Here is a 25,971-nt window from a genome sequence, read left to right as displayed (position 1 = left end):
CAGCCACAACCGCTGATAAAATCCCTTACTGAATTGGACTAAAAATACAGTGGAAAACAAAATCAATCAGTCAAACTGTTCAGAAGTAACCAGAGCGGTAGTGTGGCTGCCACAAATCAGGTATAGGCTGGGTGGTATTTGCCAGACCCTTCTACCTGACTATGTGGCCCGTGGAGCTCAACTGTGTAAAAAGTAGTTCATTGCTCCCTAAAGACTTGGCGCTATGGCCATCTCTTCCTCCACCTCCTTTCTCTCCCATGTTTGTTTTACCAGAAGTAAACTAAACTTACCCAGGCTTTTTGTCTTGTAATCATTTGAAGTGTTCCCTCGGGCCCATTTGCTGCAGGAATTAAGGTATTATTGAGATCAAACAATATGAAATCCTTAGAGCTGTGAAAAATACAGGATTTCCTGCCTCAGAGCTACTAAACCCTACTCTTTAATTCCACTAAGGAAGCACAGAGCTACGATAAAACCACATGCCCAGGGACTGGAAAAAGAAACAGGCATCTGTGTCAAGAATATATTGTATTGGTATGGTTGGAAGGTACCAGAAATGTTCACTTTGAAACATAACAGTAAAAATCCTTCAGTCTACCACTTAGCTTTAGAAAGGCCCATGTTTAAAATGCAACTGTTTGCATGCAACACATCAGGTAAGACATGTCTTCAATTTGCTGTGAGGCAAGATTTTCCTACTAGCTATATATAGATCGTAACTTCCTTTTCAAAACCTACGAGAACAAATGAAAAAAGCACAGAGGTTAGTTTGCACGTGCTGCTGATGCTACAGACCATTTGCTCCTTGGTCAGAGTTTCCTCGGTCGCCCTGCTGAGATGGAAAGAAAGGGACGTGGCGGTGGACACTGCATCACAGGAGCCCCCGCGCCACCGAGTGCTCCCCTGCCCTCCTGGGGCACACGTATCATGGGAACACAAAGGCGGAGAAGGAAAAGCGGCACTCCTGCTGACAAAGCGCGAGTCAAAAGGTGGAAAGCAGGAGCACAGCGGAGAGCTGACATTGTTTGAGGCAGAGCTGGGGGTTTGGAGGGGAAAGCACAGCAAAGCCTTACTCCGGGAGCCTCAACAGGGAGAGGCAGCTCGCCCAGCGCGGATGTGGGGGAAAGCAAAAACATCCTGCTCAGGAAAGCAGCAGAACAGGGCGATGGTGGCTGTGGAAGGAGGAAGGAAAGGAAATTCCCAGTTACGGGCGCGGGGCGGGGAAGGCTGTCAGCTGTGAGAGCAGGAGAGGGCTTAACAGGATGTCACGGGAGAGGGTACGAACAAAATCACCACCTACCGAAAAGGTCAGAGAGCATGAGAACGTAGTGCTGATCAGATGGGGGTTCGGTTTACACGAACAGATCTGAGCAATTTCTGTGAAGCTGGAAGAGTAGAATAAATAGATTTTAAAATCAGATGTTATACCCCCTATGTCTGACCTGCATAATGGGGACCACGGTTTCACTGCCAGCAATTCCAGCAATCCAGTAACTTCTGTTTCAGCTAAACCATATACACAGCCAGCCAGCCATGCTGAAATACTTGAGGTCATAGCAGCCCCGCTTTATTCTTTGCTAATTACTTACTCTTCGTTAGTCACCTCTGCAGTTACAATAGGAAGAAAATTGCCATGGTCACTCACTGTACAGCAATGCAGTGGACGGAGATGATGATAAGGGGCTGGAAAGGGGTGAGAGAAGGAGGGTGTGTGTGGAGAGCAGGGTTTGCAGTTCTGATGACTTTGAGACGTGAGCTTTCAAAGGACAGAAAAAAAGGAAGGAAGAGTTTCATAGAGAGCGTAGCAGATCAAGACAGAGCTTGGTCTCAATAGGAAGGTGGCAAAAGATGACACAGTACTTCATATTCTTGTTCTAGGAGCTGACAGTGTTCCTGCACTCAAACAGCTTCAGCTGATCTCATCGAATACTTTCGGCTGTATTAAAATAGTTGAGATTGTAGACCAGAAAACCTCCTAAGGAGTCTTTAGGAAAGGAAGATGGAAAAACATGCCCAGTAACGCCTCGCAGAACATGGAAATGGTTGAGAGGGAAAAACGACCCTGAAAACAAAACACCTCCCCGCAAACCCCTCTTTAAGCTCAGACATCAGCCGTGACCATCTCAGGTCGTACTGGCAGCACACCGCCAGCCCGACTTCCTGCTCCCATTTCCTGTAGGGGAGCGGGGAGCTCCGCTTCGTTGTGACAGAGCCAGAAATCTTAAGATACTGAATTTAGTACACTAAGTACTTAAAAAACCCAGAATTTTTGGCCTCTTTTAGTGGTATTTGGAGTAGCTGTTACCTTTAACATCTTCTTGTGGTCTGCTAATGCATGCAGCATGCGACTTGCTGAGTCTTTTCAAGTTGACGGCAATAAACGCTGTACAGCAGTCCCCGTCGCACTCAGCTTGTGCTACGTTTTTCCCTGTTCACTCGCTTTTGGCTTCTTCTCCTCCCAGTAGTTACTGGGAAACGCTGTCATTGTCGTGGGCAGTTTATGAGGCCGTCCCATCCACACCCGCAGCAATTCTCAAAGCGATTTGCAAAATACATCAGGTTATGTTTGTATGTATTGCAAATCCATCAGATATACCCATTAACCACGAAATTTTAGACCTCTACATCTGGTGTAACTACCGTATCCATTTACTATAGATAAAACTCTACTAAACAAATCGAGTGGATAGTTAAACTCTATAGCGACTACAGTGAAATCCTATTTACGCAGTTCAAACTAATTTTAACCATTTCTTTGCTATGAAAACAGCGAAGAGCTGCTTACCCCCGTGACTGTGCAGCATGCCACCCAACACTGCAGCTTGAGCCCATCAGTTTTGCCTCTCCAAAACGAGATTTTTTGTCCTAATATCCTGTCAATCTCTCAGGCTTTTCTTCGGGAGGATTCTTGCTGCTTCACAATCCGTTGCGCCCACACGTTTGTGCAGATTAACTGTCATACACTTGAGGATTCATCAGCAAAGGTGGCAGGAAAAAGGCCACAAAGAAGAACTTTAGTATTCACCCTTTGAAATACAAGTTAGCCTCTGTTCAGCGACTCCTTCAGCTACCACCTGACGAGGCAGGAACTTCTTCAATCTCTCAGGCACCGGCGGGGATCCCTCCCCGGGTCTGTAAGTGCTGTGGGGTGACAGGGGCAGCCGTCAGCACCCCACGGGGGCCCAAAGGACGGTACCAAAGCTCAGACCTAGAAGCACCGGCTGCGTCTGCCCACTGGCAGCACAGCGCCTGAACGCCTTCGAGAGGAGGTAGAGCAGGAAGCCCGAGGCTTTGGCCAGGACAGACGCAGCAACATGACGCTTGCCGATAGTAACCCAGGAAAACCAACCCATTCCCTTCAACTCAACCACAAAGACACCCCAGCACACGGAGCGAGCTGTGATGACGGCTCCGGGCCCAGGCCCGACCCACTGCTTTTAAAACACAAGGTGGAAATATGACCATCTGAATCAGGAATGCAAATTTCAGCAGCCTCAAGAAATTTCACAAATGTTAAAAGTATCTCACCAAAATTCAATTCAGGGGGGAAAAATACTTAGACTTGATTAAAATTCACTCATTCACATATCCTGAACTTTTTTTTAAAAAAAAAAAGCACATGCAACTAAAGTCCACTTGTCATTAAGCAAACGTACATTGGCAGGTTTTGTGTCTTCAGCCAACGCTCTAGTTCTGCACGACACACAGCATAAAGGAAGAGGCCGCATGGAACCAGGTAGGAAGTTGAGAATCAACTGCCAATCACAGCAACATTAACCCCAAAGTATTCTTTGCAACGTCAAATAAATGCCAAGTTTTCAAATCAATTAAACAAAGAACTTTACTTTTGGAACCAGAAATTGCTTTTGTGTTTCACGATTTCTCAAGATAATTTATATGGGTTTTTTGTTGGGTGTTGGTTTTTTTTTTTTTGGTGACCCAAAACCCGGTCAGACTTTGTCAGACTGGGAGCCGTAACCAGGCCAGTTACTATCCCCTTTCGCATACGTCACGAGCTAGCTAAAGCTGTACCTAACATTTGATATCAAATCTAAACATTTGAATAGCTTTAATAAAGCATACATGGATTTAAATTAACTTTTCAAACTAACTCCAAGAGCTGGAATTCTGCTCAACTGTCTAACATTTATCATTATTACATAAAAACAGATACAAATCTTTTCTTTTTAAAATCCATTATTTTGTGTATTACTTGAACCATAAAAAGCCAAGACGCTACAAAAAAATTGTTCTGTAGAAACTCCTTTCCCCCTTCACCCAAAGTAAGTGTTGGATCGTTGTAAAGACAGAACACAAGCGATGTTTAAATTGTGCTGTTCCTAAGGAGAGGCTCTTCCTGGCTCAGCCATTTGAGCTGTGCTCCAGCACTTCCCCTCGCAGTTTCCTCTCAAACCCGGAGAGGGCAGAGTGGTGCACAGGAACCACGGCAGAACATCTCAAGCGTCGCCATCAGAGACGCATTTGCCATCACTGCGAAGGAAGGACTCGGGCCGTCACACGTGGCCCCAAACAAACACAAAAAATGAACACGACGAGACAACATTTGATAAAGTCATTTTAATGGAAAATGTAAAACCCCTTTCAACTTCAATGTACAAAGCATGTGTAACACTTGCACTTTAACAAATTAAAGCAAGCCAATGTTTTAAAAAAATACATCATTGAATGTATATATGTATATATTTACATAGCATATTAAGTTTAATATTTAGCTTTAAAAGTTCACATAAATTTTACCAAAATGAGACAATTTTTAAATAAATTACACCTTTTGAAAATGTTTAATTGTACACTGAATAGCTTCAATAAAATACTGAAGTGTCTGTATTTAATATCTACTTTATATACTTTCTATTTTACAAAGTTTACAATTATTTGGCAGTAATTTTCAGATTATGACATGACTGCTGTGCGGACTCAGCAAGATCCCAAATGCAGGCAATAGCTGGTGTTTGTGTCCTACTCTCACAGTAACTGTCTCAATGTAGTGAAAAATATCTGAATTATTTTAGCAAACTGTACAAGTCACATTTACATTTGATCAACAATATAGCATAGAATTTTGTGGTTTTTTCCAAAAATAAATACATCATCTTAAATCTTTGACATTTCACAAACTTCATGTACATTATAATACAGGACAGCAGAATGCTGCTTAATTGTTTGCAAGTCTAACATGTAATCACAGTGGCTGTGATATGAAGCTCTACCGTTGCAGTGTCATTAACACGTAAATACGATGACTATGTTTTCTTGGCACTGATGGTTTGTGAAGCTTAAATTAGTGTGCAGACTGTTCATATATTAGAAAAAATAACCTCCATTTGACGTTAACACAAAAAAGCAGAGCGCACTTAGTTTTCATCCATATCTTCCATTTCACCTTCATGAATCTTCAAAGCTCTCACCATTTCTTTAACTGCATGATACAAGATATTTTTAACCTGCAAGAACATCAGACAGATTTTAGTAAGGCCTGCGACTAAGGGACTCTGCAAAGTAACTGCATTTAGGACTGGGCCCTAAGCCTAGTGGATGGAAAAGAAAGGAAGGCTGCCTCAAGCCCGTGCACATTTTAAAACCTAACGTGAAAGAAATAAAACCAGCAGTTCAAGGGAGAGTCATTTACACCCCTGGCATTCATGCTGCTGCTCATTGTTATTCTGTGTGAACAGCGGCGAGGAAGTAGCTCCACGCACTGCTCCGCATTTCAATGAGCCTGAGCACGCCCTACCTTCGCAACAGCTTCCAGAGCAGAATTCATTTCCTACCTGCAGTTTATCATCGTAATTGATTTCCTCCTTTGACAGCCTCAGCTCCTGCGTTAAGTGAAATGACTGTACAAGATGTTCTGGAGACACAAAGTCTTCGGTTACTTGAACACAGCTGTGAAAATTTTGCACCTATCCAAAATAACAAGAAGAGGAGACCGATAATTAGTATTTTGGGGTTATTCTTTGGCAGAGATACCTGAGAAAAGAGTGGGCCTTGAGATGTCTTAAACCACAGGCTTATCAGACTAAAGGGCGTCTTTATACGTTTTATGTAGAGAGCAATTAAGTGTATTGACTTATCTAAGTTAGCTTCTGGCAAAAGGTACACTTTGAACAATGCACATCTGCCTGTGCTCCGGCGCTTCTTCCTGTAGTCGGCTCTGACATCAATTCAACATACTCTGTGTTACTCCACCCTTTTACCAGCTGCACAGGCACTGCTGCCGCGCACTGCCACTGCACAGCCGTCTCCACAACACCGCGCAGGCGCCGACGCCACAGACCGACCCCGCAGCAGCCTTGCCCTGCAGGACCCGGCTCCTTGGGCCATGCAGACATGCTGGAAGCTTACACCCACGCTCTGCCAGGCACAACTCGCCACGTTCCCTGAGAAGTAATTGCCAGTGGAAATATTTAAAAGAAAAAAAAAAAACATAAATAAAGGGGCAGGTTCAGAAGGGGGGGGAAAAAGCACCTTCTTTTTTGTCTAAACACTTACTGGTAAGAGGCAACTACTGAGAGAAATGGACACCATCTCCTGCCACCCAAGCCATATCTGGAGGACAGGGGAAAGGAAAAAACGCTTCCTGGTTGTGACCTGACTACCAACTCCTGTTTGTCCTCTTCACAAACACACAGCATCAGGTTTTCACCCCTAAACCCTTAGAAATTACAGTTTCTTCAGCATGTCAAAAACCTCCTTTCTCCAAATTCTAACTGCTCTTAAAGTTGTGCAATGTCAATTCTGCAAACTCATCAAAGCCTGGGAGGGTGGGCAGGGAGCGCCTTTGCCATCCTAGCAAACAAACAGTCCCACCCTGCTCAGTACTGATGAAGATCTGCATATTTTAAGCTCGAGCCTAGCAAAATCTGGAGTTTTTTAATTCATACTCTAAAATTTCCATTGTGATACCTGACATTCAAAAAACCTTTGGGGCCTACACAGTTGAGGACACAGCACTTCATTTAAAAATCTTCGAAAACACTGCTCAAGTTTGATTTTGTAAGGTTAGCTTGCCCCTTTACAGGTGAAATCCCAGAGGATAACCCCTAGCTCAACACCAGCGTTGTACACAGGGTTTCCGCAGCCTTGTAATCCTCAAGGACAAAGCAATGCCGTTCCCTCCTGCAGATTAATCGAAAGAGAAACCGTTTGGGAGACGAAGAGGGTTTGTTGATACCACACAGTTTGCGATCAGCAGAAAGCCAGGAGCAAGGAAACAGCTGCAGAAGTGCCACCGCGAGGCTCCCACCAGCGCTCGGGGAATTTCCTAGAGCTTCAGCTGAAACATCTCTGCGCTGCACAGCCGGGCTGCCGGCTCCAGCCCCCTCTCTTCCCTCGCAGGCTTCTCACCTGTTTCAAGTCTCTACCTGCCCTTGTTTTCCTTTCCACCTCATGCAAATCCCACACCACTCTTTCACTTTCTCCTACTGATTCCCTCCCCCTCCACTGCAGAACGGGCAGTATTTGTTGCCCCAGATCTTTCATTCTGCTGTTCCCTAAACCTCCTTCCCTTCCAGGGCCTGTCTTATCGACGTGCAAGTCTTTGGGGGGAAGACAGATTTTACCCAGATTTTATCTGGTACTGAACATGGGAATGCCCCGCTGGCAGCCCATAGGCAGTTCTATTTATAATATTTGTAATACAAGCCGATACAACGACACACACAAATAAATACGTCTAGCAACGATTCCCTGAGGTTCGCGGGGTGAGGACTACAGCACTCCCACGACTGTGCCAGTTCCAGCTGAACTGAGAGAACAGCTTCGCCCTCAGCCCACGCAGAGCGGAGGTTTTGCAGCAGGGCCCGGGCGACGGGTGGGGAATCGGAAAAGCCTCAGACCTGGGCCGGGGTAGGAAAGGCGAGCAGGCAGGGAGGAAAGGGCCGACCACCCCCACGGCTGCGGCTCCTCGCCGCACAGCGTCTCCCTCCTGTCCTTACGCTGAGGATCAGCCATTTCCTGCACAGCTCGGCTCCGGGGCCAGCGCTCAGCCCTGCAGTGACTCCCAGACCTTTATCCTACATCCTTATCGTAACGTCGCCAGGATGTCTCATTACCTCCAGCATGTTATTTTACAATATATAATCCTGCTGTTACATCAAGATAATACCACTATAAAAACCAACATTATAATAACCTGTTCTACTATGAGCAAGTTTTGCATGTAGCCTGAACAATATATTTCAATCACCAACTCAAGTATTTTTAGCTTTTAATTTCTCGCTAAAATATTTTACAAATTTGGAGTCACCAAATTAAAACCAGGGAGGACATCCTACAGGACAACTGTGACACAGGATGACCCACAGCGGACCAGCAGGAAGAGCAAATCATTCAGAAGAACAGTAAATGCTCTTTTTTTAGCTGGGGAAGGTTCCAAGGAGATCTGAGGGCTCGCTGTTCTAAGTGCCAGAGAGAGAACAAGGCAGGCGTTAGCAAAGCAGGGGACACTTCTGAGCTCCCCTGCTCGCACAGCCAAGACGAAAGGAGATACAATCCTACAGTGCATCACTCACGGTGCATTCAGGGAAGCATCTGCAGAGGAGACCAGTCCAACGCTGAATCTATTTCTGGTTTCCCCTCGAGAGAGCACTTCCCTCCACAAGAGGTACTGACAAGGCTACTCCGACCGTCACAGCTCACAGGAGAGGCTCTCCCTCCCACCCCACCACCGGAACAGTTTGACTTTGCCTACTGAAATGATCACAAGGGGGATGTGACTGCTGTCTGCAACTACACAGGGAGGAGGGGGAAACCTGGGAAGCGAGAGGAATGTTTTATGCTATCATAAAATATTAAGAACAAGTTACTTTAAAAGCTAGACATGAATCCACAGAAGCTGGGGGAAAAAAAAAAATGTAGAAGAAATACACACATCCTTCTCCATGTTAGAGCAGTAGAATTCTAGACCAGCACGTCAGAAGCAGCAGTGTGACAACAATCCTATCTGGCTCCAGGATGGAAGTGTCTGAGCTACACTACGCAGTGACCACAGGCAGCCGGGCTCCCTGACTCCATCCCTCAGGCTGATTTCCTCTGCTCCACAACATTACCCATGAGCAAATAAAAATAAAAATGTTAATTTACCACCAAATTTAGTATCAACTCTCATCCAGTTTTAATTATTAAAGATTCATGATGTGCATGTAAATCTGAAACACTTAACATGTAAACTTAACCTGGTATGTATTCTTGTTCAGACTTATTTTTAAGTGTTTCAATGTGCTTTGTATATATGAAGTGTTGCTGCTGATCCCTAAGGTCAGTATTTATGCATCTCTATATAGAGAGTACTATACATGTACATGAAAGAACACGATGCTTTCATTTCCTCCTACGTGGCAGATTCACAGGAACTTCGTACTGAAGATGAAAAGGTTCTCAGCTTCACCCACTAAGGTTTAAAAACATCATGTTATTAACTCCTTGGTGCCAGAAGCTAGAACATTACCACTTCAAAAGCAATCTGGAGTTTAAAGTCAAGGAGATAAAGATAAGAGTGGTCTTATTTTTGGTCCTTAAACCTATGAACTGCAGGGAAGCCTGGAACAGTCCCACTACTTCATGTTTTATGTTCGGTATGCCTTTATATAATGCCACATGCTATATAAAACAAATTTCCCAGTATGTTTGTTATTTTCTGTGGGTTCCCTTTTCACTCTTGTATCTGGGACGTCTTCCTCGTTTCGAGATCGGGGTAAGGTTACTAGAGGATGCAATACAAATCTTATCAACTCTGGAAGTCCTAACGGCTTTAGCCTAACAGGAGCTAAGGATAACATCAATGCCAGACGTTCTTTCACCTTTGTGAAGCAACATCAAGCCCTGGAGACATGGTACAGGGAAAGGCAATCTACAACAACTCAGATTTGGTCACCTGGGTTTGTGGGGGGTTTTTTTGTTGTTTTGTTGTTTTGTTTTTTTTTTCTTTTGCCAGAGAACAAATCCACACAGATCATCCAGGGTTAACACACCACCGTGTAAAACCCATCTAAAGACTCACTGGAATGACAAAGGAGTCTAGTCTGGGTAAGGTACCTGTTGCTTTCAATGCCCCAGCAACTGCCATAGCCAGCAGACAAATTAGGGACATAACGCCTGTCATCACTACAACCCAGTCATTTTTTTCACAGAGAAAACCCTACTGCCCTGGTCGCAGTGACATGGTAAACCATTGCTTCCTCTCTGCCCAAAAGAGGCGGCGGTTGGAAGCTGATCTGCAGATCAGAAACCAAATAGCATCTTATTCAGAAAGGCCTGGCCTCGCTTGAACCCGGGTGGAGATCAATGATAAATCTTTAACAGCAAGATGGTTTACAACCCCTACGGCAGGGTGGGGATGCTCCTCATTCCTTGATAGTCAGCCACCTAATTAGTAGTGCTTGACAGCTGGCAAGAAACAAGAAAGCAAGCTCCAGTTCCTGTTGAAACAGAAAAGGTTCACGGAGTGAAGAAATAAATAAATCTAGAACTGCCCAAAAATCGTGTCTAAACAATTGTGCTTTCTTCCTCTTTTCACCAAGGAGAAGCAGTTTGCAGACTGTGAGAAAAAAAACAAACAAACACCAAACAAAATGAAGTAACAAACCCTATGTGCTAGGAGAGGACTGAAGCTTGCCACACAAATGCACACTGTTTCTCCAGAACTGCCCTACTGGCAGTACTTTTTCTTACATAACTAAGAATTAAATCAGCCCAGCTGCTACAAAGGTGGTATCACTCTTTCTGACGGTAAGGAAAGCTGCTGAAGGGACAATGATGACTCCTGGTGATTGATGTACCTTCTGTGCAAAATGGAACTTAACTTGGAGCAGGAAAACAACCTCCAAATCCTGTTACAGAAACATCTTGTTACACCGAAACCATCTCTACAATTCTCCTATAGCTGAAGCCAAAAACAATGACACCTGACATCCAGGTATTTTTACGTGCTTGGTTTGCTCTCCCTGCCTCTCTGGGGTTAGGATAACTTTTGGTTTAGAAGAAAAAAAAATACTAACCTGACTTTGCCATAATTAACACGAGTTTATTTAGAAATTTGCTAATGAAATGAAAAGTGGAAAAAAGAGGTTAGTAATAGCCTGCTCATTTTTCATTTTAAAGGAAAAAAGGAACGGTGTTATTTCAAGCATTCAAGTTGCTGCATGTTAGTCATCCGTACAAGCAGATGTACCTTACTATACATTCCTATATGCTAAAAGCTACCAGTAGGAAAATAAAATGTAATTTGAGTACAGGTGTAGTTATGTTTTTGGAAAAAAGTTATTTTATTGTATTTATGTTACTTAATCCCGTGTGTCTTTAAACAGATGTACATTACCTGATGAAGTGCTCCTGCTGGTAGAATAATAGCATCACCAAGAAACTGAATAACCGTACAGGTTTTTACTCCGTATTCTTCAAGAAGTCTTTGGCGAAGTTTTTTGTTCACATACCAACTCTGATCACGTATTGGATCATGCTCTGGTAAAACTTCTAAGCCTTGCTCTTTTGCGATCTGTAAGTACAGAAAAGATCCCAAGTCACTTTCAAAAGAAGCTGAACCTTTTGCTGGTAAGTTGTGCAACACTACTGTGTTCCAAATACCCAAATGAGAATTTTAGTTGGGTATTCAAAAGTACCTCAAAGGAACTGGGAAGTCCCACTGAACTGAAAACATCTGCAGAACTCCCACTCCAAGATGTAGAGCTTTAAAGAACTCGGCACAATAATCTATTAATAAGCAACACGCTCTCTGTGTGACTTCTTTCATCAAGAAAATAAAATCTGACCTCAATGCTTCCTATGCTGCCAATTCCTCAAGCTTACAACCTTCAGTTCTGACACAGACACACAACACAACCTCAGCTCAGGAAAAAAGCAGCAGATAAAACTAAGGGTCATACGGTCCTGGGCAACCGGCTCTAGGCAACTCTGCTTGAGCACGGGGCTGGACAAAAGGACCGCAAGAGGTCCCCTTCCAATCTCAACCACTCTGCGATAAGAAGTTATTTTCCTACCATCCCATCAAGGAATTGGGAAAAAATGATGAACATTAAAAAAAATACTTCCTAGACTTAACTGCAACAATCATTTCTCATCAAGTTAACCACAGCAGAACAAGTATTACCCTTAATCAATTGCTAATTAATGAATCATGGTGACTAAAGAAAAAAGTGACTAGAGATAAAAAACACGTATCGAATCCATCTGTCATGACTCAGGTGACAATTATCTCATTAAAAACATAGATTTTTATTCATATTGATATTAAAGATACTTAATTATGTGATGCAGAGCTTGAAACTGGTTTTGTGTATTATCACCTTTCTTCTGTGCTAAACAAGATACTGAGATTTTATCTCTTTATCAGCAGGCAAAGTGGTCCCAAGGTCTAGTCATCAATTAATCTCCAATTCAGTATTTCAAATATACCCCCACACCAAAAATACGAGGCGGTACACAATTCATTTTGGATACCATGGCAAGCTGTGGCAGCAAATGACAAACTTTATTACATAGCGTCTTAAGTGCTTCTGTTTTAAACCTGCTGCTCAGAGTTTCACAATATCCCTTAATTGCTCTGAAAGAAGAAACGCTGAATAATACTCATTGTCCACCTATTCCCTTGCATTCGTGACTTAGTTCACAACTCCCTTTTCCAAACGAAAGAGCCACCATTTACTTTATGAGCATCTACTTTTTTAATGAACAGAAAAGCCTCGCTGTATAATGCATAATCTCCTGGAATTAGCTGTGTTTTGTTTACTAGTGCTCATTTTTCCCCACAGTTCAGCTTGCCAAAGAGCAAATGTTTGAGTCACCAGAGGACAGCTGCCCTGGGACTGAAACACTGCCTTATTGTCCAAGAGAATCTTTACTACTGAATTTCTTAGGCTCTTCCTGCTCACAGTAGAGACCTTGGCCTCCAGCCTGTTTACAAACCCCTTTGGTTTAGCCAGTTAAAACTCATCTGATTTTTTTTCCCCATAGCAGAAGACAGTGAAGACTTCTTTTTCTCAAGCAACCACTTCAGTGATATTTTGGTATTTCTATGTCATCCGTCAAGACCGCCTTCCAGAACACAAAAACATGCTAAAGACAGGGCACAGAAAACTGCTTCCAAGATAGTATCTCTAAATTCAATGCCATTGATGACTTCCCAGGGCCCCAGTGGTGGATATTCATCCTACATGGTAAGTAATGCCCTGAAAGGTTCTGATGTGGCTCTAACTTGTTCATCACACGCTGCCGAAGGAAGATCTGCACGGTAGCTAACGTTGAAGAAATTTGCTGCCCTTGGGTGCATTATCCCCCACCAATTTCATCTTCACTAAGAGCAAGGCATGTTCTTTGAGCTAACTGACGTGACACAGAGTCCTTACAAAGATCGTCGGCTGCTGGATCGCAAGGTTGGGGTTTTTTGCACGGGCCAATTCACAAAAATTTCAGCATCTGATAATGCAAGAATGGATCAATGACAGAAAAACATTACCCTACAAATGCTAATACTAAAATAAAATTATCCTTTGTATTAGAGAAGGACAAGACTAGATCTCCATGCCCTCCTGAGCATTCAGAGTTCACAGGCTACCTGTAACTCTTAAGAGGTGAGGACGTATCACGTTACATATTTTATTTGTTGATTGATGTAGCAGGTCAATTATAGTTTATTTTATGTGCTATAAAGGAAACAATTTTGCTCCCCCCCCCTTCCCTAAGCATAGGGGTGGGGTTTGGTTTTTTGCTAGCACCCTTTGATTTACCAGTTACTTAGATTATATTTATAAAATACCTATTATGAAGCTAACCTTTTGCAGAAACTCCCTTATCTTGTCAGCATCTTTGCCAGCATAAATGTGCCATAAAGCACCAGGTAATTCACTTGAATCTTTCAATCGCTTCCTTAAAAGGTCATCCAAATCTTCCTCTTCAAACTTCTTCAAAACTCCTAGGATTCAACAAAAATATTTTTTAAAAGTGAGACAGAGGAAAAACTGAAACTGAACACCTTCTTTTCACATTTCTTATGTGAGACTGAGTAGATAAAAGTTCGCGGAATACAACAGAGGCCCCCAGGTGATCCTCTTGTTCAGTGTTTGTAATTAGTTACTAGAACATGAATGCCATAAATACCTTAAAAATAACGTTTAATTTTCAAACTTTTTTACATCTCTTGAATTTGATAGAACACATTCTTCTACCTGAAATAAGCAAGCAGGGCTGGCACCAAAAAATTAAAAGACGAAAAAGGTGTTTTCCTGCAGTCAGCAAAAGCAGTGTTTTGCATGCTGTTCTGCAACCGCTAATCAAGAAGCCAGAGCTCTCCCAATATGCTGAAGTTTTGCTGCTATTAAGTCAATGCATACACAAGTGAAAACAAAACAAAGAAAAGGCAGCAAACCTTACTGCAGGCTCTATTAGTCACCCAAAATCTACATTTGCTGATTATGGAACGAGAGGACAAAAGAATAAGGGGAAAGAAACAAAACTATTTCAGTGATTTAAAGACTCTTTCACATAAGCAATAAACCTCATACAGAGGACTAACATACACCAATATAAGCTCTCCGGTACTGGAAAATTACATTACAGTCCAAATCCAACAGAGCAAACACAGTGCATCCAGAGGGAGCAGAATAAACAGAAGGTTTGGCAAATACATCATCCTGACATAATTGTTAGAACTATAGAACTACTACAGTTTCCAGAGAAAATCCTTCATCCTGCACTTTCATTAGCTCTACCAGACCCAGCACAGGAATGCTACATCAATTATAGGTAACGGCAAAAAAAGTGAAAAGAGTTTGAAATACCATTTCATAATTCATGAACCACAGAGTATTTTATGCAGAATTAATGTGTGTGCAAATTCCTGAAACAAAGAATCTCCCAGGTTTAAGCAAGTACTTATGGACATCTTTCATCCGCTTCAAAAGAACAGTGTCGATTTTACAAGTGGCAGATCATTCAGCCCATCTACACCTCCTACAATGAGCTTCCCTTTACCTGATTTGGAAAGCACTCCATTTCCTTTTGCTATGCCAACATAAACAAGAATGTTCACGACATCAGAAACTTCAATATGGAGATTTGTGGTTCCTATATCATGGTCTTTAGTAGCAGCCACACCTATGTTACAAGATAAAATTAAGATTTGTTGTATTGCATATTCACTTTCAAACCGAAATGTGCAACAGCTAACTGAGAAGAAATTTCTGAAAGTACACCAAGCATCACAGAAAAGCATTTTATGTACAGACAGGCTTTACTGTGAAAATACTGAGATACAGAAACTACAAACGTGCTTTTGCTGCACTTCTAAACAAGAAAATGTTACTTTTTAACAAAGACCTTGAGATATCTCTTAGCCCAGGTTAACTGTCCCTACGTAGCACTTGTGTCAGAACAAAACACATTTCAGCAGAATAATCAAAGACATTTCCTGACCACTACGTTTCTTCCCAATCTTTCAACCTTTCAGGTTGTTCAGGGCAGAATATAAGTACAATGAATACACAAGGTTATCAAATCAAATGTGTCGTTTTTATGCCTGGCTATAAGCCGAGGTCTTAACCAAAAGAAATCCCAAAGCAAAGAGGAAAATTAATTTTAGTTCTAAGAGGTGAAAACATACATGCTTAAGTCAAAAGCACATTTCAGAACACTAAAGCTTGCAGCAGTATTACACAAAAGTGTCATTAATGATTCAGTTCCATGCCTTGATCACTACCGTTAATATGTTTATTTCAAAGGACATCTGGAGACGTTTTTAAATCAAAGCCATCATGCTACAAATTACAATTCATTTCTTGTCCTATTACAACAATTTGTAAACCAGAATTGAAAACAAATTTGTTTGCAAAAGAAGCAGCAGCTGGAAAAGGTCTGAGGGAAACAACCTTTTCTAAACAGGTTTTTGAGTGTACAGCATACAATACAAATACAAATTATGAGAAAAATGCTGAGATTTATTTATGACCAGATTTATGAACACAATAATACTGCGAGAAGTATTCTGTCATATGGCATTATTAAAGACAGGATCTCTCTTTGTGTAAAAGTAGCTAACCATTTATACGCTTCAGAAGACTCTAACAGCACAAGAAAAGATAGAGAGAAATGCAGACGCAAATAAACTCTAATGCCTGAGGTGCATGTACTGTTAATATGCAAGTCAGTAAAGTATTTCTCTTACATTCAGTGAACAATTATCCTCCAAGCAAGCTCAGCTTTCTATCAAGCATTTTAACGTGTGATATTCTACAGTTTTAAGGGAAGAGGTAACTGCTACACTTCTAGGGCACACTCACCATATGCACTGCATAGTCTGGGTCCCAAATCTGGACGGACAAAAAATCCTGGCAGATGAGAAGCCAAGTTTAGTTTTCCTTCTGGACTACAATATTCAGGCAAGGGTAAACTTTTTAGTAAGTCCTCATATCTGGAGAAGAAAAGAAAAAGAATGTAATTGAATTTGTGTCATTACAGAGAGAGGAAAAAAACCAACATGGAGATTGACTTAAGAATATCTAGTACCAAACTCAAATACCTTGCTGGCATCATAGCCTTGAAATCTTCCCCAGAAGGCCAATCTTTCAGTTTTAGTAGAGCTGTTTCCCCATTTTTTATTTTCTGCCGTTCTGCAAGTAACACAGAAATTACTAAAAACTAATACACCGTAGGTGTTTTACTTTATTCAACTAAAACATACAACTGAACTCTTAACTTGTCTATAAAGATTTCATCCATCAAACAGGAGTGAATTAATTTCGATACTCAAGAAGGATACGAACCAAACTCAACTAGTTGAGGAACTATGACATTTGTTTGGTTTCTTAGTCAGACCTCACCGGTGTATTAGTGTATCTTTAATTCTGCAAAGGTACAAAATCCATCACACAAAGGTACAAGTTTCCATCACATTCTCTGGAAACAGATTACCTAGAGCTTTCTTTTTAAAGTTTCTTCAAAGCCTCAAGATCCATAAAGAATATTTTAACTGCAGTTTCTAGCATTGATCGTGTTCAGAGACAATGGAATAATACATTTAAAGTAACGTACTTGAAACATCTTCAAACCCATCCCAGAACTCCTTGACATTGGTGTTTGAAATAATACTGTCTTTGCAGTTCAAGATATCAGCTTGCTGGTTTCCAAAATCTAGACTAATGGACTCAGCTTTCCACAGGCTGAAGTTCATTTTCTTATGCATACCGGACACTAAAACAGGCTGTAAAAAAAAAAATTTTAAAAAAAAAAAAAAATCAATACTTATCCTTTTGGAAGTAAACACCTCCTTCAATTAAACTGGAGTACAAATGCATCCGAAACACACACTGAAGACCTTGGCCCTACTGAGCTGTTAACACTTCCTCCAACAGCAACCATACCCAAGATGTCATACACACATCTTTTTGGAATTTGAATCTCCGTAACAGTCATTTCTTATTTATTATTAGCAGTTAACTGACGTTTAAACTACACAACGTTCATATGTGGGCTATACCTGACAAGCTTTTGCCCACTGCTAACAATACATTTTCAAACATGGAGTTAGGCCAATTTGTCCTTTAACACAACTCCCCCAGAGTTCGTACTGAGGTCACTTTGTAGACCGAACGGCTCAATACCTACCCTTCCTTGTTTCCAGCACTCTTTGAAGAGCTTCCAGTTGTTGTTGTTTTTATGGTCTCTGAGCCACAAAACATGCTTATCACAGATCCACGAATACTGAATATCACTGTACAGTTTACTGCAGTCATCCTGAATACATTTTCTATCATCCTTTGGCTCATCTTTTATTTCAGATTTTACATTTATCTTTGGTGCTCTATTTGGTGGAATCTTGTTTTCTACTACTGAAGCAATTATGTCATCAAGAATGTTTGGCATAGTCCTTCCACTCTTGCCACTCTATTAGAAAACAAACAAATGTATGCTTAAACAATGTAAAGGCAAATAAAGTTAACGCAACTCCTTTTGCAGTAGAACGACATCATTTCATTACCAATTAGAAGCTTGCAGTTATCTACTTCCTTTGTAGAAAACTGCACGCATTCTTACATGGAAAAAGTTCAAATATACAGCTATTAGAAAACTCAATATATTGGAATCTTCCTTTGCTTTGTCAGGTTAAGGCTTTATCTAACTTCATGGACATTTTCTTCATAGTATGTATCAATTATCACTCTCTCTATATATAAAAATAAATAAAATGTGTGTGTGTGCATATGAAATTTTAATTATAAATTAAAGCACAATTTAATTATAAATTCAGAGTGCTCTGATACTACAATGTACCAAAACAAATGATGGAGATTTTCAAATCCTGATATAAAAATCGTGCATCTTGTAAACACTTACTGCTGTTCCTGTAGAGTAAACTGGAGCAAAAGCAATACCAGCATCTGTAGAACCTAGACGCAGTTTGCCTGCTGTTGTAGTTAATAAATCTCGTAAGGTTGAGCCCTGCTCGTTATTCTGGGATGCAGGAGGGGAGCTTTTACAGTTTTGGGACTCCAAATTATCCTGGTCTTTCTCTTCCTTTGAATGTTTTCCAGAAGGGCATTCTTTGTTCTCTAAAACAACAATAATCATTGGACATTTACATGATTGTATCACGATGCAGACATAGGAACAGCACCAGTATCCTGCATTTTATAGTGGTGGTAATATACTGTAGCACTAGCGCTTTATTCACCTGAAAACACACCAGAGGATGAACTAGATCCTTCAAAATGCAGTCAAACAGTGTGACCATGAAAAGGCCTTCCTCAGCATCTCAGACATGCAGCTGAGTCAGTACCTGTCACAAATGAGAGATGCTATAGCCGGCAATACTGCCACATTACACATGCATTCCACTAGTGGCTCTTCTGGTAACAGATTTTGATGCCACCAGGAGAAGGCATTACAGTTTCAAGATAAAAATTAAAGGGGAAAAAATATAATCTTTTCTTTTTGTTGAACAGAAAACTGTGTGAATTTTTCCTCATTAATTCAATTACGTATCATTGGTGCCCCCAAAGTCACGGACATGGTATGACAATTTCAAACATCTACCTTTCTTTTCTTCTCTGGCTTTCTGCTCTGCAAGATCAGCTAACCAATGCAGCGGTGACTGGGATTCTGGCGGTGTTAACTTGCTGTCTGTGCTTACATCACTCCTTGGACTTGTATTACCATTTGTCTCAGACTTTTGAGGAGTATTCTGCTGTTGAGACTCAGGCATGCACAGAGAAATTTTGTTACTGTGGTTAAGGACATTCTGCAAAACCTGTAAAGAACAGATTTATTTTTAAGTATGTAACTTTGCTTTAATGCATTTCAAAGACAAGGCTAGCATTTAACCATCATATATGCAAATTAAAATGCAGCTTAAAATACAAAAATCCACAAGAATCCAAACATCCGAACAAACTGCGATGCATACACCCATTTTAGACTCACCTGAGACACACCATTCATTGCAGGGAGCTTGCCAGCTTGTGTGCTCTGCTTGCTGGTACACTGACAATGGGATTTAATTTCAAATTTTTCTCTAATATTGTGCATAGCATCTAGAAGATCTGTCAACACTACAAGACAATTAAAAAGAAAACCCATCAGCAGCTCTCAGTCATTTTGTAACCCTCTTTACAATACACACACTGTGATGCTAAAATGCCATCTCCAAACCTTTTTAAAATCTAAACTATTAAAAAATGCTGAATTTAACACTCAAAAATACTATAAAAAGACCGTCCAGTTTACCTTAAAGCTCGTGCAGAAAGAGACATGGTCTTTAATTAAATAATTGCATACTACTCTTCTGAATAATCTAACCTTTACTCTGCATTCCCATTGCATGGCACACAAGTAAGCCAGTCATTCATTATTTACTCCTCATTGTTCAACTGGTGTATCACTGCTTCATTTAATAAAACCATCAAACTACAGACTGAAGTGAGCCACGTCTTGACAGAAAAATTAGTATGTGATCATGTAATTTAAGGCTCTTTGGTAATGGGCATGCACAGAAGAACAAAACTGAAGTTATGTAGGCAGTCTTCACTGTGCCGTTTCCAGTTGAGTGGTTCACTTCACAATTTAAAATTAAAACCAGTTTCAGTCTGGAACCTGTTCTGGGGAATGTCACAATTTGAATTTATTATGGAATCTAACCAACCTTCATTTCTACCTGAACTGACATGCAACAACCCATAAAATAATGACTGGATCTGTATTTCCAGCTTGAAATAACTTGGGAATTTGCTTAACAAGTTTAAAGGCACGTTTGAGTTTTCTATTCTCTGCCCTGCATCAATGCTGCCAGAGATCACAAGTAAATTTGCGCTAGCAACAACCACCACACCTAACTACACTTCTTTATAAAACTGAATTTTGTTGGGTTTAGGATTACTGTTTAGTTTTTCATTTATCACAAGCTCCTTTACTGCATTTTGCTCTAAGATGCTCAGATGTCCAACCAAACCCACAAATGAGTCTTTCCTTTTTTTTTTTTTTTTTTTTTTTTGTTTTTCTTTTTTTTTTTTTTTTTTTTTTTGGGGGGGGTAGGGGGGGGCGGGGAGGGGAACAACACACAACAGAAAACAGTGAAAAACAAACACCCCAAAATCTGTTGCCACATAATACTCCTTGGCAGTACTATTCTAAGATTTTCTTTTAACAGCTAAGGTCAAATTTATGAAGTACATTCTGGCTGGTTTATTCTGCTCTGAAAAGGTACAAAACAGTCACAAAAAACACCCTGAATTTCTTCACTGCCTGTCCCTGAAACCCCTTCAGACGTCTGTCAGCACACTCCTCTTTTTCTCCTCATCATCATGCCCCTTGCTGTTAATTGCCCAGAATCACTTGCCTTCCTGCGATGATATGACACAATTCGCAGGTTTTTAAGTGGCAAATTTTAAGTTTCAAGAAACAACTCTGGCCTCTCTTCACAGAGACCTGGGAAAAAACACATCCTGCTTGTTCGCAGGTCTTACCAGAGCCTGGAATAATCTGTGTTGGCATCAGGTGTTTGTGATCATGAGGCTGTCCCTTCACACACTTCATCCAGGCATATAACTCCTTATCTGCAAAATAACAATTGCCAATTGTTTTATTTCACTTACAGTGGTACACAGAGCAAGCTAACTAACATTTTTCAGATTTGTTTTAGTTAGACATACTGTAAGTCTTCTGTCCTGGTATCCTGCGTGACAAAGATTTGCACACAACAGTTACTTTTCACAATGAGGAAAAGAATGAAGAGTTTTAACAATACTGAAATCTGAAATAGCAGCATCTAACACAGACCCTTGCCAGTAACATCAAAGTTTCGAAGTATATTCCCTTTATTACATTTACAGAGTTGCCAATTTAGCATAAGCCGAAATCCTGTACAGTTGCAGTTGAGGCAGTGAGACCCCCTTGATGAATTCTAACACGGAAGAGAGACACAATTAGGCTGTGGTTGTAAGACCAATTCAATTTGACACAGTCCACACTCCAACTAAAAGTGGCTGTCTTCAACCAGAGAGGGCCAAACAAGCCAAAAAAATGAATTTTTAACTGAATCAATTCTCTGATTTGGCCTACCATGCAGCTGCACCGATGCTACTGGTGGCACAAAGGAGAGGGAAGTTGCATCATGGATTTATGTCAGATTAAAGCAACCATGAAACCACAAGGCTGTATGTACTGGTCTAAAATCGTTTGTGGCAGCAGAGAGGGCCTAACTGGTAGGAGAAAGAGGCTTTCTATAAAGTTTCAGGAAGAATGTCCCTGCCAGAAAAATATGCAGTGCAAAGACAAGACAGAGGAAGAACGAAAGTGAAAAATGTCTGGCCAAGCAACCGGTCACCGATCTGCTATGTGATTTTGGGGCAGAAATACAAATGCAATTTCTCTCTCAACCCCCAGTCTTGTATCTTATCCACTGAACTGCTAGTTTTAAGAAACTCTTCAAATCTTTTTACTAGTTTACTCAGCTCTAGCAACATAAACTAAGGGGAGTACACTAAAGGAAGCATTTAGCACATTTAAAGCATTATTTTCTTGCACTGTAATAGATACACAACGTACCAAATGTTCCTTTCAGATAAATATTACATTTGTCAGCTATTCTGTAGTTTTTGTAACACCTAAAACATTGAAATATATAACTGGACAAGAACATAAATCAAAAAACAAAAGAGCATATATTGAAGTATTTTATCACTGAAATGCCATAACATGGCATTCCACTTGATGGTGCCATGAACTGTCTGAAGGTAACAATGGATGCACATTCATTCATTCATGTAGTAAAGTAATGAGAGAAGTCATTGATAAATATCTGAATATGGAATATTTAAACCTCTAACATCCCTGCTGAAGCAGGGGGAAACCACTGTATTCTCCGTTACATTTAGCAACTGTAAAAACAACTACCAGTTCCAGGAAAAATGGTGTAATATAAAGTGCTATTATATAGAGATGGGTGGGTGGTTCTGAACTTTGTAAGACAGTGCCAAAGTAGAGATACAGGTCACATGAATCCTACAGCATCACTAGAAATAAAGCTGCAGAGAGGGAAGCTATCGTGCTTCTGCTTTTGCATGTAATGTTGTGATGAACAGTACGGAGAAAGTCTTCCCTGTCAGAAGACTGAAAAGAAGCCTGCTTCTGTATACTGCTTTTTTAGGCTTTGAAGACATTTTACTAAAATTTTCCTGGCTGGCTAACACACACACTATAAAAAGCCTCTGACTGCGTGTTCCCACTAGGGTAAATAATGTTCGGCGTATATCCCAAGCCACGTCAGATGGATGCACACACATGCACACACGCAGATTGCAGCCAGTTAAGAGCTGCTGAAGCAGCCTCCAGCATTAGAGCATTAACGACTCTTCTCAGTGTTGGAAAACACCGACGTTAGTTCCCTAGAAACTTCGGGCTTTGACGGAAGTCTCTGGGAACACACTGCAGTGTAGGAGGCTCGCACTGCAAGCCAAGGACAAAGTGGATGAGTCTCTCCATTTATTAAAGATTTGCCATCTAACAGTTAAACTTTATTTTACTAACATTTCACATCTGTGACATTATGCTATGACAAACATGGAAATGCTTTTCAGAACAGCTTTATACTTGAATCAGTTCCTGGCGCAGTGTTTGACCGCAGGACTGTGCCAGGGCACGATGCCTGCCACCCAGGGGAAGGCAGCCCTTTCCAACAAGCAGCCTGAGCACCAATGTCACAGCCAAGGGCTGAATGACCAGATCGATCTTCCAAGCCATTCCTCCTTTCAATTGCAACCAGGCTGGGTCACTCAGAAATCACAGGTTTGCAAGTCAGTCCTGTTATACTTCACTACAGACTAAACTAGACATTTCCATTAAAGCACGGGAATTAGATTAAACCGAGTACGTGTGTAGGCTGCTGGATTGTGAAACCTCCATTAACACTCATTTTAAATACTATGTGAAGTATTTTTCTCCATCTCACTTTTTTTAATAATAAAAAAGTGGGCTGTTAAGTCAACATGACAGACCATGTACTTCTGAAGGGAAGACTCCAGAAAGCACTCAAATCAAGGCAAGCCTTAATAGCAATGAATTACCAAAAAGCAGGGAAGTGTAATGGAGTGTCAGTCTCACAACTGAAGAACAAGATTTAACCTTGAGGGGCAAGGCACAAGCAATCCAAGACAATCCACACAAAAAGACTGAAAAGCGGACAAAGACCTAAAATAGCCCTCCCAGCAGTTGCTTTCTGAATGACTGATTCTACATCTACCGACAAAAAAGGAGGCAAAAGAGATCTAAGAGAAACCAAAACACACAAGCAGTAATTTAACACTTTACAGAAAGTCAGTTACGCTAGTGGATCAGCAGCTCTACAACAAATGAGAATAAACAGCATATACAATGCTCTAGTTCATAAAGAACTGACCTCTAGAACTTTTTCTCTCCTTTGCCTTGTAACAATCTAGGCAGACCACAAATCCACATTTTTGGCAGACCCAATGAATGTTAAACAATGTGGCTTCACATGCATCACACATCTCACGGACTCCTCTCACTGCTCTCTTCCATGCAATTTTGGCTGAAATACAAAATAAGCAGAATAAAAGGACTGAAATTCAAATGCAAAGCACAGAATGAATAGTCTTTATAGATGAAGCATCCGTAATTTTCCCCTCAGGCGCAACTGGGTGTGGGGGGAGGAAAGTGATCCTTCATAAACAGACCATCAACAACTACCCCCTTAGTTGCATTATGCAGCATCCCCATCAATGCTAGTATCAAGACACTATGAAGAAATTAAAACATCCAAAAAACACAGACTAAAGTAATACAGAAAGAATACTCCTGCTCAACACGCGTGAGTTGCAAGTACGAAGAACTTCTTTAACATATACTTTTAACCCCATGCAATGAAGAGAGCTGGGTTTTTCACCAGACTGCCTATGGGACATGTTTAATCTCAAGGGCAGCCAAACTGGTGAGTCAGATGGTTAAAGTTGGCAGTAGCGGAGGGAGGTGCCTGTCCTGGAGACCTGGCTAGTACTTCTGCTTCCTGCCCCACCTCCTCCTAGTATTGCCTGGAATTGGCAGAGCCACCAGCCCACTTGAAGCCTGTGCCCATCTGCTGTGGGCCAGAAGGACAGGCTAACTGTGGCTTTGGTGGGGAGGAGGCAACGGTGTTAGCACACGCTCCGCGGGACCCATGCTGTCACATTATTCTCCTTTGTTTTGGGAAGGAGACACGTCAGAAACACAATGTCTGTTGGCAGGAGTCAGTACCTGGCACGCTGCGGGCCTTGGCTGGCCGCTCTGGCAAGAGAGCGAGCTGGAGGCCAAGCTGGGAAGCGAGGCTGCTCCAACCCCAACAGCAGCCTGGCCCTGGCCCAGCAGAGCCACCAGCGCAGGGAGGGGATCGGGCTGGCCCACTGAGGAAGGTCCCTGCCCCTTCCCGACATACCCTCTTACAAAACAGCCTAGGAAAATCCAACGTGACAGTCTGGTGAAGTGAGCTACTCGAAAGGAAGCAATGGGTCATGATGAATGCAAACACTCGAGTAAAACTGCAGAACACTTGAGAGCATTTGAGATTTCCTTACCGTCTTTTTTCACCCAGGACATGGCCGTTTTCTCAGATGTTACTAACTGACAAAATTTATCACCTATAATATCTAGAATGTATTTAGACGTTTCTAGGTCCAGTTCATCATCTTCATAGTTTTCATGTGTCCATAAACTCAGTGCTTCATCATCATATTGATCAGGAGAGGAGAAACCATCTATCCTAACCACTCCGTTCTTACTAAAAGATAACCTAAAAATGAAAACAAATAGTTTAACTGCATGTATCATTATATCCTGTGACTTACAGTTTACTTGCTAATTTACCTTACTGCTTATGTCTTACAACAAGTTTTCTTTACCATCTTTAGCATCCTGCATATTTTTTTAATTTAAAAATGGTTTTAAACGAACAGTAAGGAAGCATGAAAACGAAAACTAACTTTTTAAGCACTTTCTGCGTTCAGTTTACTTATCATTCTCTCTCTGTAACATTTATTACTGCTTTAAAATTGCAGACAGGAAAATTCCCTTATTTTCGGGGTTTTTTTTTGCCAAAGTTTGGTTCCACCTATTCCTCCCCTTTAATTTTCGGAGTGTCTGTGACAGCAATCACTCAGTCTGACTTGTATTTTATAGATCTTTCTATGCTACTGCTCTCATACTCAGAAAACACGAGTTCGAACACCGTATTTAAGTAATTCTAGGCAGAACAAATCACTAATACAAGATAAGACTTTTGTATCTGCTAATTTCTGACCTTTAAAATAACTAAAGGCTTTCCTGTTATCCTACCCGATACTATTCCACTAACCCTGCCTATATGTAGCCAGTTTTTAAGCAGTAACAATTAATTATTCCATCTTGCATAATACAGGATAATTCATTATACATACACAATTATTATAACAGTTAAGGAAT

The 25,971-nt window shown here is 41.2% G+C and overlaps 1 protein-coding gene across 1 annotated transcript in view; it reads right to left on the bottom strand.

Moving 5' to 3' along the window:
• Positions 1–4,571: 4,571 nt before the first annotated feature.
• The window catches only part of JMJD1C (jumonji domain containing 1C), a gene marked incomplete at its 5' end in the record, with an annotated part of 39,652 nt that continues 18,252 nt past the window's right edge, over positions 4,572–25,971 (bottom strand). Inside the window, 15 exons of the mRNA XM_009579268.1 lie at positions 4,572–5,465; positions 5,793–5,924; positions 11,339–11,515; positions 13,809–13,948; positions 15,007–15,129; positions 16,311–16,441; positions 16,550–16,640; positions 17,062–17,230; positions 17,635–17,913; positions 18,364–18,578; positions 19,063–19,276; positions 19,450–19,577; positions 20,988–21,077; positions 23,918–24,070; positions 25,089–25,303. Coding sequence (XP_009577563.1) covers positions 5,376–5,465; positions 5,793–5,924; positions 11,339–11,515; positions 13,809–13,948; positions 15,007–15,129; positions 16,311–16,441; positions 16,550–16,640; positions 17,062–17,230; positions 17,635–17,913; positions 18,364–18,578; positions 19,063–19,276; positions 19,450–19,577; positions 20,988–21,077; positions 23,918–24,070; positions 25,089–25,303 — 2,347 coding nt within the window. The remainder of the gene's footprint in view (positions 5,466–5,792; positions 5,925–11,338; positions 11,516–13,808; positions 13,949–15,006; positions 15,130–16,310; positions 16,442–16,549; positions 16,641–17,061; positions 17,231–17,634; positions 17,914–18,363; positions 18,579–19,062; positions 19,277–19,449; positions 19,578–20,987; positions 21,078–23,917; positions 24,071–25,088; positions 25,304–25,971) is intronic.

This window comes from Fulmarus glacialis, unplaced genomic scaffold (assembly GCF_000690835.1).
Source record: "Fulmarus glacialis isolate BGI_N327 unplaced genomic scaffold, ASM69083v1 scaffold14936, whole genome shotgun sequence".
Lineage (NCBI taxonomy): Eukaryota > Metazoa > Chordata > Aves > Procellariiformes > Procellariidae > Fulmarus > Fulmarus glacialis.
This window is presented reverse-complemented; position numbering and strand designations above follow the sequence as displayed.